Source organism: Pseudonaja textilis, chromosome 1 (assembly GCF_049901715.1).
Source record: "Pseudonaja textilis isolate UNSWEBS1 chromosome 1, rPseTex1.2, whole genome shotgun sequence".
Lineage (NCBI taxonomy): Eukaryota > Metazoa > Chordata > Lepidosauria > Squamata > Elapidae > Pseudonaja > Pseudonaja textilis.
In genome coordinates, this window is record NC_141990.1 from 60,470,186 (window position 1) to 60,484,480 (window position 14,295).

The following is a 14,295-nucleotide window of genomic DNA, read 5'->3' on the forward strand; positions in this document are numbered from 1 at the left end:
CAAGACATGTTTGGAATCAGTCTAAGCCAGTGGTTCCCAAAGTGGGCGGTACCGCTCCCTGGGGGGGGGGGTGGAATGCCTTGGGAGGGGTGCTAAGAAGCAAGGGGACCGGCAGGGGGGCACTAAGAGATGGCAGGGGGGGTGTTCCAGGCGCCGGTCTCGCAGGCTCACCCTATTGACTGTTGCACCGCTCTGTAGCTGGTGCCTTGAATATGGCAGCGATGGCACATTATGTGCCGCTGCGTTCGACGTGCCGGTTCCGCAGGCTCACCCCATTGAGCCCCTTGCTGTGCTGCAATAGTTAATGGGTGAGCCTGCGGTGCCAGTGCTTCGAATGCCCCCCTGCTGCCACTTAGTGTCCCCAAGGGGGCCGGCAGAGGGGCGCTAAGAGGTGGCAGGGGGCCGTTCGAGGCACCAGCCCCACAAGTTTGCCCCATTGACTGTTACACTGCTCTGGAGCAGATGCCTCAAATGCGGCAGCACGTTGGGAAAAGCCGCCACCACCGCATTCGAGCCACTGGCTCTGGAGTGGTGCAACAGTCAATGGGGTGAGCCTGTGGTGCCGGCGCCTTGAATGCCCCCCTGCTGCCTCTTAGCATCCCCAAGGGGGCTGGCAGAGGGGCGCTAAGAGGTGGCAGGGGGGCACCAGAGTGGTGCAAGGGGCTCAATGGAGCGAGCCTGCAGAGTCGGTGCGTCGAATGCAGCGGCAGTACATTGGGAAAGTAGCTCTACTTTCCCAAAGTGCCACCACTGTTGTATTTTGTCTTCTGTCCATCCATCCATCCATCCAAAAGGTCTGTCTGTCTTCCTGTCTGCTTGCCTACCTGCCTGCCTGCCTACCTACCTACCTATCTACCTACCAATATATCTACCTAACTATCTATCGAAAGTAGAGCAAACCTCTTTGGCTTCTATTAAAGGTTTTGTGGATGAAACATGGTCAAGACTATCAGGAAGCTCTCACATTTTGTTGAGGCTTTAAACAGGATCCATTGGACCAGATCTCCATTCTAAAAATTACTTTTCCCAATATATTACACTAAAGAAGGCAAAACCAAAATGTACTGGTAAATTACAAGGAGAACAAACACACACACAAACACACTCCCTTCTAACCCTGCTGGAACAGGTTATTGGACTAGAATAGATATCTCATTATCTTTCTCCTCCCTCCCTCCCTCCTTTACTTATTTTTCTTTCTGTCCCTTCCTTCCATCCCCTCCCTTTCTGTCCCTTTTTCTTTCTTTTCCCTTTCTCTTTCTTTTCTTCCTTCTCTGTTTCTCTTCTCTCTCTCTCTTTCCCTGTCTCAGGCTCACGCCACTGACTTGGTGCACCACTCTGCTCGGACTTGCTTAGGCAGGTCCCTCCAGTGCAGTGGGTTCAATGGGGTGGACCTGTGGGGCCGGCACCTAGAATGCGGCAGTGGCGGCACGTTTGAAAAGTAGAGCAAAGCCGGAGTCAGTAATTTTTGCTACGAAGAATCACAAAAGCTTCTGGGCTGTGCACAAGAAGGGACACACATGTCAATGCAATTCAGCAACATAAAATAAAGAAATACAAATAAAAACCAACAAGAATCAGCAAAGCATCTCTGATTAGATTCTATTCACTACTAGAATCTAATCAGAGATACTTTGCCAATTCTAGTCCAATGACCTGCTCCAGCAGGGTTGGAAGGGAGTGTGTGTGTATGTGTGCGCATGGCTGTCAAAACTCCAAAAACAGGTCAAGTAGCTCTGGGGAGGCCAGTCATAAATTAGAACACTTGCTAAACAACCGGCCATTAAGTAAGGATCACTTGAATTTGGTTTGCCAGTCACCTGGCCACGCCCACCAGTCACATGACCAGCAAACCACACCCACCTAGTCATGTGACCAGAAAGCCACACCCTCAAATTAGGCCATGCCCACCAAAATTTGAATCATGGGTGGGGGGCACCGAGGATGAGTTTGTAGCACCAAGGGGGCGGTGGACTGAAAAAGTTTGGGAACCATTGGTCTAAGCAGTTCAGCCTTGCTCATACTTTGAGTCTTAAGGAGGAAATACTTGGGATTTCCTGTGCAGGAACGGTCTGCTAGGTTGACGCTTGAGAGTTTTGTAATGAGGGTCTTAAAGATACAATGCACTAATCAAACTACACAATATTTGATTTAAATCTTTTCTGTAATAGCCCATGGATCTTCACGGATGAAAGCTGGAGCTTTTATTACATGACCTTTCAGGAATCTGGAAAGGTGGTAGTCATTGGACAATTGCAAACAGTTGCTAACACCTGCTCTAGGTTGATCCAAACTGGAAAACCAAATATTTAATTAAATACTAATCAGGATGAATATGATCCTATTTCCCCCTTTGTTAACCAGGGAATGTTTGTCAGTATAGTTTTGAATTGCCTGGTATGTTCATTTGCATAGTCATAAAATTTGATCTTGGTTGATCCTGAAAAGCCAAAGTGGAGTAGGATCTATGTAATACTTGGTAACTGCCAACTGCAGATTGAGAAGCTTAAAAAACCTAGAACAATGGCAAAACGTGTCTGTATTATTGTCTTGAACTCAGCATGGATGTGTCCATGGCTATGTTGGAGTTGACTTGACTTGAAGAAGTAGCACTTGTACAGTTGTGCATTAAAAACAAACAAACTTGGAAAGTAACTGGCCACAAGGGAGAGCCAGAGGATAGTATGTTACCTGGCAAGTAGTGTAAGAGATGGCAGTGGCTGATGTAACAAGAGGTAAGATGAGTGTGGATCCCACAGATCTGTCAAACTCCTAAACCTCTCTAAGAATGAATGGGTCCTCCTTCACCTGTCCCTCTCTTCATTGCTGCTGAAGACCAAGACAAAGCATCACTTGGCCCCAAGCAAGCAAGCAAGCAAACAAACCCTACACTAACAACTGAGAAAAGATTATTCAATTCCTTTATTAAGATTATTTACTGCATCTTAGTCTTAAGGCTTTGTAATTCTGCATATTATAAGCTGTTCAAAATGCTTCCTGTTTCAAGATTTTTCTACTTCCTTGGCTAAAGTTCTATCAGTTTCACAGACAAAACTAAACAAACGGATGAATGCTTTTTTGTAACACATTTCCTGGAAGTTTCATTACTATTTGCCTGTTGATGGCCTTGGTGTCATTAGACCTTTATTTTGTTGTGTTTTGTACATGGATTCTATCTTTCCATTTCTGAAAAAAAAATGAAGCGATATTAAAGAAAATCTCTGAACTTACTGGATCTTGAATTCATCAACAAATACAAGTATTGTGAACCTGGAGCAAAAGCCCCTTTCTCCCAGTACTCTTAAACTACCTTACTTGCTCTTAATTCCACAAAAATTTGTGAGGAAAGGAACAGCAATGGAATTAGGGGCAGCCGCTTCTACTGAGTTGCCTTCTCTTTTCACATCAAGAGAGAAACTCTCAACCAGGCTAGTGAAAAATATCCTCTAATACAGGGGTGTCAAACTCATATTGTCACAGTGTCATCACATAATGTATCGGGATTTCCCCCCCTTTGCTAAACCAGGCATGGGTGTGGCCAGCGCATGACGCATCCGTCCATGGGCCGGGAGTTTGACAGCTCTGCTCTAATAGATATAGAAATCAGCATGCAAGATTGTTTGAAGGAATTTGGGAATTCTACACCCCACCCTATTCCAAGAGAATAATTTTGCTCATCATAGGTCTCCTTCCTTCCTTCCTTCCTTCCTTCCTCCCTCCCTCCCTCCCTCCCCTCCCTCCTAGTCTGCAACAATTTATTTAGTGTCTGTTTGCAGTTACAACAGCACTGGAAAAAAAAAAGATTTATGACCATTTCCACATTTATGATCGCTGTAATATCTCTGCGGTCACATGATCAAAATTCATGATCAAAATTTGTACAGTTGCCATGTCCCGCGGTCATAATTTTGTGATCACCTTTTGCAACCTTCTGACAAGCAAAGTCAATGGGGAAGTCAAATGCACTTATAAACCATGTTACTAACTTAGCAACTGCAATGATTCGTTTAACAACTGCAGCAAGAAAGGTTGTAAAATGGGGCAAAACTCACTGAACAACTGTCTAGCTTAGCAGTAGACATTTTGGGTTCAGTTGCAGTCATTATACATACTATAGATCCATACAGACATCTACACACACATGCACACATACAAGATTTGATGAGTGATTTTTGTGTGTGTGTTCCTTATCCCATCAACAACTCTGAACGCAGAGTTCAGTGGAATCATAGCAAAACCAAAAGCAATACTATTAGGTGGGGCTTTTTAGTATCGAGTTGTATTTAAAACATATTGCAAAGACTCACATTTTAAAACACAATCAGAACTATGCTGATTGAGATCAAAGACCCAGATAGTCCTATATTTTATTGTAGCGGCCAAGCACAGCAAAATAATTCATGCTTTCCCTAAAGTCTTACTGGAGGTAATCTAAAGGCATCATGGCACATACTATAGCCATTAATAGCTTTATCTTCCCTGAATTTATCTAATGCCCATTTAAAATAATCTAAGGACGCTGCTGTCTCTGCTTTTTGAACTGCATAATTTAAACACGAGTTCTGTGAAATTAGAGACTATTTTCTTCTGAACTGTCTTATAAGTGGTGCAAGGACAGAGAATGTTTACAAGTAAAACATAAATAATCTAGATAATCCATTAGTATTCTGTGAATTATTCTGACAAGCAGATTTTGAAAAGACAATAAACAAGTAATAAGACCTTCTCCATCACAGTTTATCTTGCCAAGATTAACTAAAATGCTTCCTATATCTGTCTACTCTCTAAATTTCTAAATTAGTAACAATGTTTAACTTGTTTAAATTGTTACAGCTACAACATAGCTATTTATCTTCTTCATTATTCCTTTCCCCCAGTTCTCATTTACATCATTAGCACCTCAATTTGGTGCTTGCTGGATGTTGGGGACTACAACTCCCATCCTAATCCACACTCAGCTCAATCTATGATGTGTAACTTCTGGTATGCACCAGGTCAGGAAAGGCTCATGAAATACAAAGGGCACAGGAGATTTAAGTGTGCAGTGTTCAATGCGGACGCCAACATTTAAAAAAAAAAAAACCAAGCCCTTGTTTCCCAAAGCAAAAGAAGAAAATGGTAAAAGCAGTGGCAGAAAAGAGAATTAAACACACTGAAAAACCCATAACATACTATTCCCTTTCCTCTTGCTCCTGTTGCCAGCGTCGCTTCCTGAGAACAGAAGAAAAATAATTAAAATTAAAAGAGAGAGTGAGAGTGTTACCAACAGGCTACCATCTTAATAAGGAGTCAAGATTCTCCTCTCCTCTGGCTGACATTTCACAATCCTAGGAAAGAAACATTTCACCAAATCTGATCAGGAAAAAAAAAGAAATGAATTTTGCTCACTCACTGTGCCACAAAGAGAGATGTTTCTGGACTGTGACTGATTTTCTGAACAATTCTCAGCTTTTTCTTGAAATCAGTTCTGCCCTTCCTATCAAATCTGACTTGCATTTGCTTCCCCAAATTTCAAATATCAAATAACTGTTGTTGCACAAACATATCAGGCCAAAGAAATAAGAAGAAAAAAGATTCTGTAGAAAGACAGCACATAATCCCAAGATGCATTTAAGAGCTGCAAATGAAAATTATAAACGTAGAAACAGACTAGTTCATATCCCTGAGTCTCCCTTCAGGAATACTGTCATCCCACGAGAAAAGAAAGTTTATATACACACAACAGTGCTTCTTCATTTTCATTTGCTGGGATTGGAATTTTTTTTCTTTTTTAAAGCTCTCTTTCAAATTCTCTTTCATCATAACATCCCTGTTATGCACATGTACATATATTTCACACCATTCCAGGGTAGACATTGCAGGATAAAAGACACAAACCAATGGTTAACAAATACCAATGAATCAATCTGTGATCAGGTGAAACTGATTTCAATTAATTTCAAAGGATTTCAATACAATCATCTCAAAACGCCTGGGAAAATGATAGGTTCTGTTATTTGAGGATATGAGGCAGACAAGTAAACTATCTGTTGCAGATGATATCACAGCTGATCAGATGATTTAATTTCAGCGAGCATCTCTGCTTCCCACTGCAGACTTGTATCAATATACATAAAGGTCAATGATACTAATAGTTATTTCTCTATCCTTCATTTCAGTGAAGTTATAATTAATGATGCACTGTTTGATCCAAACCTTTGTGCTATTAGCTTCTGACTCAAGATACCCCATGCTTTCAATCAGGCATTATTGCCAGCTTTTATTTTGGCAGATGTAATGTCTGTACCAATAAAGGCACCATATGTTGTCCTAGAATTTACTGGAAAATAAATATCCATAAAAGCAAATATTTGCCTTCCACATCAAACTATTTTTCAGACTAAGAATGATGTTATCCTAGCATTGCATAGTTGTTTACATATTTTTTTCTCTATTGTACATATTATCTGCAAGCAACTTCTCTCCCCCTCTCTGGAACTGTGAATAACAAGGACTTTGAATGACAAACCACACTGACATTGAAGTTTCATTTGGTAGAAAAACATATGGAGAAGGACTTTATCAGTACTTAAGCCCAAATATAAGCCTGTTCCTGTTTTGCATCTTGATCGTTGATCACTGTTTTGAGTTACTAAGACTTATAGGTTTCTCTTATTAAATTAGATTTAAGAATTATTTTTAATAATACCTCCCCCACCTTATGATGATGAAGCAAAGCATTCAGTACAGTATTTTTTTCAACCTTAATTTTACTGGTGGAAAAACAGAAGAATAAAGAGAATAAAGGGAACACAATGACATATGATACAATGCAGTACAATCCAAAACAAAAACAGTTCTAGGATAAATATGATAGAACAGGATGCTTTTCTTGCAAATCTGTTTTAGGGAGGCAAAATCAAGGACGGTAGGTCATTGTTCAAGGTAGTAAATATATAAATGAAGATTGAAAAATTTAAAAAGAATCCTAGAGTACGGCAATGGCAAAGCATATCTGAACTGCTCCCAAGAACCCTAAGTGGACATGTCCATCTGGTTGAAAAAGGCCAAGTTCAACTCCAAGAGGTCTTTGTTTCTGACTAAAATTAAATACAGTGAACATGAGTCCCCTTATGTTTAATATTTCCCAGTTTCCCATTTAAAATTACAATCCAGCAGTTTCTACCAGAAAGGCCATTCAAAACTTTGGAGAAAGGACAGGCTATGTCTCTTCAGTTTGGTCTTTATGAGGGCCGATCAGGCTGGACTTGCTACTACACCATGGCCGTATATTTTTACAACAGCCATAGCTTGAAGTACCAACTGGGATCCAGAGAATTGAGCAGAGGTGTCTTAGGAGATGCTAACCTCCAGGGCATGCTCCCCTCACCCATTTTTAAATTATGAAGCATTTTTCCAACATTTGATTTAAAACAAAAACATCAAGCTGTTTGCATATGCAAATCTTTGGGGTACTTAAAGTTTGAGCAGCAAAGTCTTGAACTGCTGGTTAGCAAGAATATCTACTTCAGAAATTCCTCCTAAATTCAGCCCAGCTGTTTTTTGATCCAAGAAGATGTTCCTTCACTTCCTAATTTTTTTAAAAAAAGTTATACTTGCCTGTCAGCATCAGTTACCAATGCCAGACGTCCATAATCCCAGGCCACTTTGCGCAAAATGGAAAAAACAAACAGCAGTGCCTGTAGAAAGGCAAATACAGAAATATAAGGGAAACATGTGATTGTTTGGCAGTGCTTCCTATTCAACCTCTTAACGCTTTCAATGTATATGAGACAGCCAAGGTTCTTTTTTAAAACCATTTTTTTCAGAGTGCTTTAGAACAAAGTAAGATCTGAGGAGGTAGGCACAAAGGATTACCTATATCTTACTGGGGGCTTCTCCCAAACCCCTTCTGCTCCTCCATCTGCCTAGGGTTTCGGATTAGTTATTTCTGCTGCCATCAATAAACTTCAGGTGGCAGAGCTGGAAACAGCCTGAACCAGGTACTTTCTCAAAGATGGAGCACTGCCAGTTAGGATTGTCTAGGCTGGCAAAATCAGGAAATCAATCATAACTGGAAACCTTTATCAGAATGCAGCAGCATGGGTGCTGGGTGGCACATTCTAGAGGTACCACTGAGCATCCATACCACTAATTCTGATAAAAGACGTCTAGTTCAATCATCATTCCCATCACCGGTTTTGAAAACAGCTACAAAGTTTGCCAATTCAAAGGACTGAGTTGAGTAGAAAGCCTTACATCAGGAGTCCCCAAACCCCAGTCCATGAGCCGGCAGCATGCCAGAAACCAGTCCGTGCAAACAAGCAAAGCACCATCCATGGGATGCAGGCAGCACAGGAAACCATACCCGCTCTGGTCTGTGGAAAAACCTCTCTCCATGGAAGCAGTCCCTGGTACCCAAAAAGGTTGGAGGCCTCCGCCTGACGTGACTTAGGCCCACGTTACCTGCAGGTTCCCACCTGTGGCATAGCCAATCCCACATTCTCAGATCCAGTGGTGGTATTCAAATAAAGTTGCTACTGGTTCGGTGGGCGTGGCTTGGTGGGCGTGCTTTGCGCGTGTGCACACACTTTGCGTGCATGCGTGCGCCAAACATGTACTTTGCGCAGGCACAGAGGCATTTGTGCAGACGCAGAGGCATTCTAACTCGCCTCCTGTAAGCCTGCATGATGCCAGTCGCTCCAGCAGCTGCTGCTTGGCACTATTCTGTGCTGCGCAAAGCAGCTGCGCTTTGAATTCTGGCCATAAAAGTGAGTATGGGAGCCCAGGCGGGTGGGTGGGCCAAACAAAGAAAGAAAGAACTGGTTCAGTCTCCGCTGCTCATCACCACTACTGGCTCTCCAGAACCGGTCGAATAACACCACTGCTTAGATCCTTCTGCAGCTCCTGTTACAAATACATTTAACGCCAACCAAATCTGCCTTTTTCCATGATGGATCCTAAAGGATGGAATAACTTGCTATTGGGAATGAGGCAGAATTACTTAAATGGATGGAATATATGTCAATAAATCACTTGCACTGGTATCTTAGATCCTTGAGAGCTTCTAGCAATCCTGACAATGCGCTCTCACATCCCACATGAGTGGCTGTCCCTCTGTTGTCCCACAAAAGACCTTTGTCTGCTTACCCAGGCAAAGCAGCCTTGCACCACGGGTGCCAAACTGCAGTTGAGTAACAAAATGAGCAGGCAAAAGATGCTAGATTTAAAAAAAAAAAAAAAGCTTTTGTTAACCCCACATGCTGCCTGTGTGCAAGGCCTTGCAGAGATTGTGTGCTCTGAACTGCCCGTGCATGGGATGAGCACCTTTGCACCAAGCTAGAGGACAACAGCTCTTACCAGAAAGCACATGAAATCGAGGGCGAGGACAGTGGGCACCCCTCCGAAGGGCAATCCCTGCAGCACAGTACTGCGGATGCGCGCGCTGTAGCAGTAATCCTTGGTGCTGCTGTTGTTGCAACTGGGAGACCTGCAGGTGGTCCCTGCAGAGCCCAGGGTGATGATCATAAAGGGAAGCATCTCTATTGCTTCATTGTTTTACCTGCAGAAGAAGGAAAAGAACTTGGTTAGGAGCAAATGGGGGAAATGCCCAGTTTAACTGGCAGATTATTTGGACTAGAGCAGGGGTCTCCAACCTTGGCAACTTCAAGACTTGTGGACTTCAACTCCCAGAGTTCCTCATCCAGCTTTTCTGGCTGAGGAACTCTGGGAGTTGAAGTCCACAAGTCTTAAAGATGCCAAGGTTGGAGACCCCTGGACTAGAGAACAGCCAAGCAAGACATTGAACGACTAGTTTCCTTTTGACAACTACCCTACAGGAATCATCGCCTGACTTTGCTTAACTGCCCAAGACTGAAAACAAGACAGCAGGATATTCTTTTTGATGAGATACCCTGCATATATAACCCTACACAATTTTCATATGTTTAGAAACATCTGAGACCATGTAAAAAAATCTGTCTATGTACTATTTTTTGATTTAAAAAAAATTAAGAATAAGAACTAATGCAAAGTAAAATAAAGCAGAGAAAAAGAAAGAAATAATAAAAAAGCTAAAAATGCAATAAGAAAAAAAGTAAAATAAAATAGAAAAATAAAGTAGAAAGGTAGAAAGAAGTAGAAAAGACGTAGGTTCTGATATCCTTCACATAAGTTGACAAGTGCAATTATACTTCTCTAAAGTTACATCATTGTCTTCTTTCTATAATCTATACTCTGAATCATCAAAAGCATAAATCACAAGTTATTTTTTTTTCATTTTTATGCAAAAAGGTCATAAGAGGTTTCTGGTCACCATTGAAAACTTTAGATATTGTCTTTTCTCTAATAGAAGAAATCAGTTTGTCCATCTCAACAAATTCTGTCAACTTCACCAACCATTCTTCCAAGGTGGGCAATGCTGAATCTTTCCATCTTTGTCTCTCTTGCAGCAGCCATATATATCTTCCATCCAGAGGTGGTATTCAGCAAGTTCTGACCAGTTCTGGAGAACCAGTTTAGAGAACCAGCAAATACCACTTTTGATTGGCCCTGCCCCCATCTATTCCCTGCCTCCCGAGTCCCAGCTGATCGGCTGAGTCTTCTTTTGTTGCCTGCACAGGAGAACATAGCTGGAAAGCAGGTTAGTGGGGTGGGGAGGGAATGGGGATTTTGCAGTAACCTTCCCCTGCCACACCCACGGTGTCTACCAAGCCATGCCACACCCAACAAGCCATGCCCACAGAACCGGTAGTAAAAAAATTTGAATCCCACCACTGCTTCCATGACTTTTTTTCCCGTTCGTCCTTCAATTTTAAAAGAAACAAGTTCTTCTTTTATATCCTTTTCTTTTATTATTCCTGCACACTCTTCTTCCATTTTGTTTTAAAAAGCATTCAAACTATTGGCAGCAGTTGTAGTCAACTTATTATTATTTCTTCAAACAATTTCTGCAATACAGAAATGGTGAAATACTTGTATCTGTAATTTGTTCTCTCCTTCTTTTCCCCAATTTTTCTGCTTTTCTTGATGTTGCCATTATGATAAAGTGAACATACTGTATATGAAGTACTAGGGAGAAAGTAAAAAGAAGGTTTCTCCCTTTTTTGTTTTGCTTTCCTCTGCCTTTAATATTTAATTCCAATTAGCTCTCAGCAGTTAAAGTCACACAGTCTGGCTCAAATTACCCCATCTTCTTATTTTGTACCAATTATCCACTTTGTTTAATAGTAAATAATCAGCATTGCCAAGAAGGTCCAGTCTGTCTAATTAATTTAAATGTTTTCAAAGGCACTTTTGCTAGGAAAAAAGTTATTCTTTTGTTTTCTAAAATTACTATTCCCTTTCTCCACTTAAAATTTCCTTGAATCCAGATTTTATTCAGCTTTTTCCTGTTAAATTAAACTCTTTTAAGACAGTGGGTTTTTTTTTTAGTTTTCTTAATTCTAAAAAAAGAAGGCAACTCACTGAGTGTCTTTGTTCTTCCTGCTGTTGAAATATCACTCTTAGGTTGTAAATTAAATCTCCCATTTTTCCAGAATTTTTTTTTTTGTCAGCCAGAACTTCTGCTGGCTGCCAATTTCATTACTATGCTATCCAAGCACATGTAGTAATTCACAGAGTCATATAATCTGCCACAGGTCCCCGCCCAGAAGCCAATGAATTTCTGCCTATGTTTTGATAGGGGTGGTGAAGTTTCATCTCATTTATTTGTACTATACTGAAACATCTCCTTCTAATCCTGGACATTTCACGTACTTCAAGGATTCACTGAAATTTCATCAGATCATACAGGAGCTTTTAATGCCAGCAAGTGTTAACATTCATTCTGTCCAACTGATCATAAGTGTATGGTCACAGCCTATCGTTCTGCAGATATGTATGGATTGGCATAGAAAACTTACTAAAGCCAATCCAACTAAGAAAGAAAAAGAAATAGGAAATGGGCTTCTAAGTAGGATGCTAAAATATAATCAGTGTTATGGGTTTTCACAATATGGCACAGAATATAGACACAAAGACTGAATCATTTTTTTCCTCACAGAACTGTTTTATTGTACAAAACAAAACTCATAATTTGCATTAATGTAAGTGTAGTACTATTTATTCTATTATCAGGGTTATTATCAGACCGTTCTCATCCTGGACATTCATATTTCGATCTGTTACCATCAGGGAGGCATTATAGGTGTCTTAAAACGAGGACTAATAGATTGAGAAACAGCTTCTTTTCCAAGGTAGTAATTGTCTTGAATCAAACAGTGCATTTGTGATTTAGTCCTATTATTATCATTATCATTATTTTAATTTTTAAAACTCTGTAGTGTGATTGTGATGTGGTGTTGGGGCACTGTGCTGGAGTAGCTTTCAAATTTCATTGTATTCGTGGAATGCAATGACAATAAAGGTATTCTATTCTATTCTTTAATCCACACACTTCTACATTCTTTTCTATTCCTAAATTACCACAAAGTTTTCTTATCTTAACTACTTCTTTAAATCTCCCTTTCTCTCCCAGGTCTTCAGCTCTTGCAGTCAGTCTCAGTCCATTTGCATCGAAAATCCTTTTCACTTCTTTACAGACTTGCCAATGGGCTTTTCTCTCCCTCAGCATTCAGAGTTTGTGGAGCTGGTCAGAAGAGCTCTGTACTGGGGTGGCTGCAAGCAGTGGGCTTGTTTTGGTTTTAGGCTTGTTTGGGGTTTTCAGTCTCTAAGTGGGATTTTCTTGCCCACAATCTCTCAGTTCTGCCTCTCAGTGTCTTACAGCTCAGAGAAGTTGCTCTCTAAAGGAATGGATGTCTGATCTTGGCAACTTCTTGGCAACTTTAGGACTTGTAGACTTCCAGCTCCCAGAATTCCCTAGCCAGCCGTTCTGGGAGTCGAAGCCCACAAGACTTGAAGCTGCTAAGATTGGACACTCTGATCTAAAGATTACTGCTGAGGTGCTAATCTTTTCCATATGTCTTCTGTCTTCCTGGCTTGACTCTTTTCCTGGACACACCCATGTTTTTAGTTTTTTAAAAAAATTTTTTTAAATAAAATAAACTCTCCTATTAAGGGGAAGGTGGGGCTGCTTTAATTCTCCTTCCCAGATAGCTACTAAAGCTTGGATCCCAGGAAAAAAATTGCTCACTTGACATGGTGAGTTCGCTCCTCCACAGTCAATGTCGCCGATCCTGCTCTAGATTAAATCTGTAAAACCCATTTCCTCAAGCCCAGGGCTGACTTGGCATAGCGAATTGAGTCTAATGCTAAAAGCTGAAGTCTGATTCTTTCAGGTTTGCTTTATAACTCAAAAAACACAAAACACCACCCCAGCAGTGAACATTGGCAACTGAATATGCTTCATTATAAACCTGCAGTGTCACATCACTGGAGTCTCCCCCACCCGTTTTCTCTAATTAATTCCTACTGGCTTGAAGGAGGCTGGTTCACATGGATGGAGACTGGCAGAAGCATGGTAAACAAAGGGCCATGCAGGATATTGATTGACAGGCAGTGCACATAGAGGGAATCACCATCTGGCTGGGACTCAGCTTACTTAATAAGAGGCACAAAAGATCTGGGAAGAGAGCCACCTTATGCATTAAATTCAAAGATGGGATGCAGATCTAGGGAGAGGCTCTGCTGTAGCTCCAGATGGACAAAAAGACGGAAAAAAAAAATCAAGACAGCAAGTCTGAGATCTGAGAGTGCGAGTAGGAATCAATACTGTGAAGGATCCTTTGAGGAAAAAACAGTAAGACAAAAGTCTGCAGAAACGGATAACCCTGGATAAACTATGAATCACCTTTTGGAATAAAAAGAGTTATTCCCTTTTATAACCGAAAGGGTTTATAGTGAAAAGATCGTGGGCTTATTTTCCGGTTGAGTCTTATTTTGGGGGAAACAGGGTATGTATATATTAGGTATGTTTGCTGCCTTTTGTTATTTATAAAAATAATAAAGGTGAGATTAAAAGCAAATAAGTAAAAATATAGTTTTTATAGGTCCCATAACATAAAACTCAGAGAACCAGTTTGATGCAAAAGTTAAGGCATCAAGTGAGAAGCTGAGAGACCACGAATTCTAGTGTCATCTAAGGCATAAAGCCATCTATCTGGGTGATCATAAGCCAGGTATACCATCTGCCTATAACAGAACTATCAAACTCCCGGGCTGCGGGCCGGATGCATCATGTGTTGGCCATACCCTGTTTAGCAAAGAGGGCAAAAGTCCCAATAAGTCATGTGACGCTACTGTGATGACGTGAGTTTGAAACCTCTAGCTTATAACTAAATTTCCCTAAATTGGAAAAGGTGTGACCAAGGTTGTTTA

At 41.1% G+C, this 14,295-nt stretch overlaps 1 protein-coding gene across 3 annotated transcripts in view; it reads right to left on the reverse strand.

The window, feature by feature from the left end:
* TMEM63B (transmembrane protein 63B) overlaps positions 1–14,295 on the reverse strand; it is a 91,040-nt gene that overhangs the window by 28,939 nt on the left and 47,806 nt on the right. For 2 of the 3 annotated variants that reach the window (XM_026695564.2, XM_026695563.2), the window contains exons 2-4: positions 9,340–9,541; positions 7,600–7,679; positions 5,173–5,211 (exon numbers count right to left, since the gene is read on the reverse strand). In XM_026695564.2, coding sequence (XP_026551349.1) covers positions 5,173–5,211; positions 7,600–7,679; positions 9,340–9,519 — 299 coding nt within the window. In that variant the 5' untranslated portion in view covers positions 9,520–9,541. The remainder of the gene's footprint in view (positions 1–5,172; positions 5,212–7,599; positions 7,680–9,339; positions 9,542–14,295) is intronic. The other variant, XM_087935552.1, reaches the window with a different exon arrangement.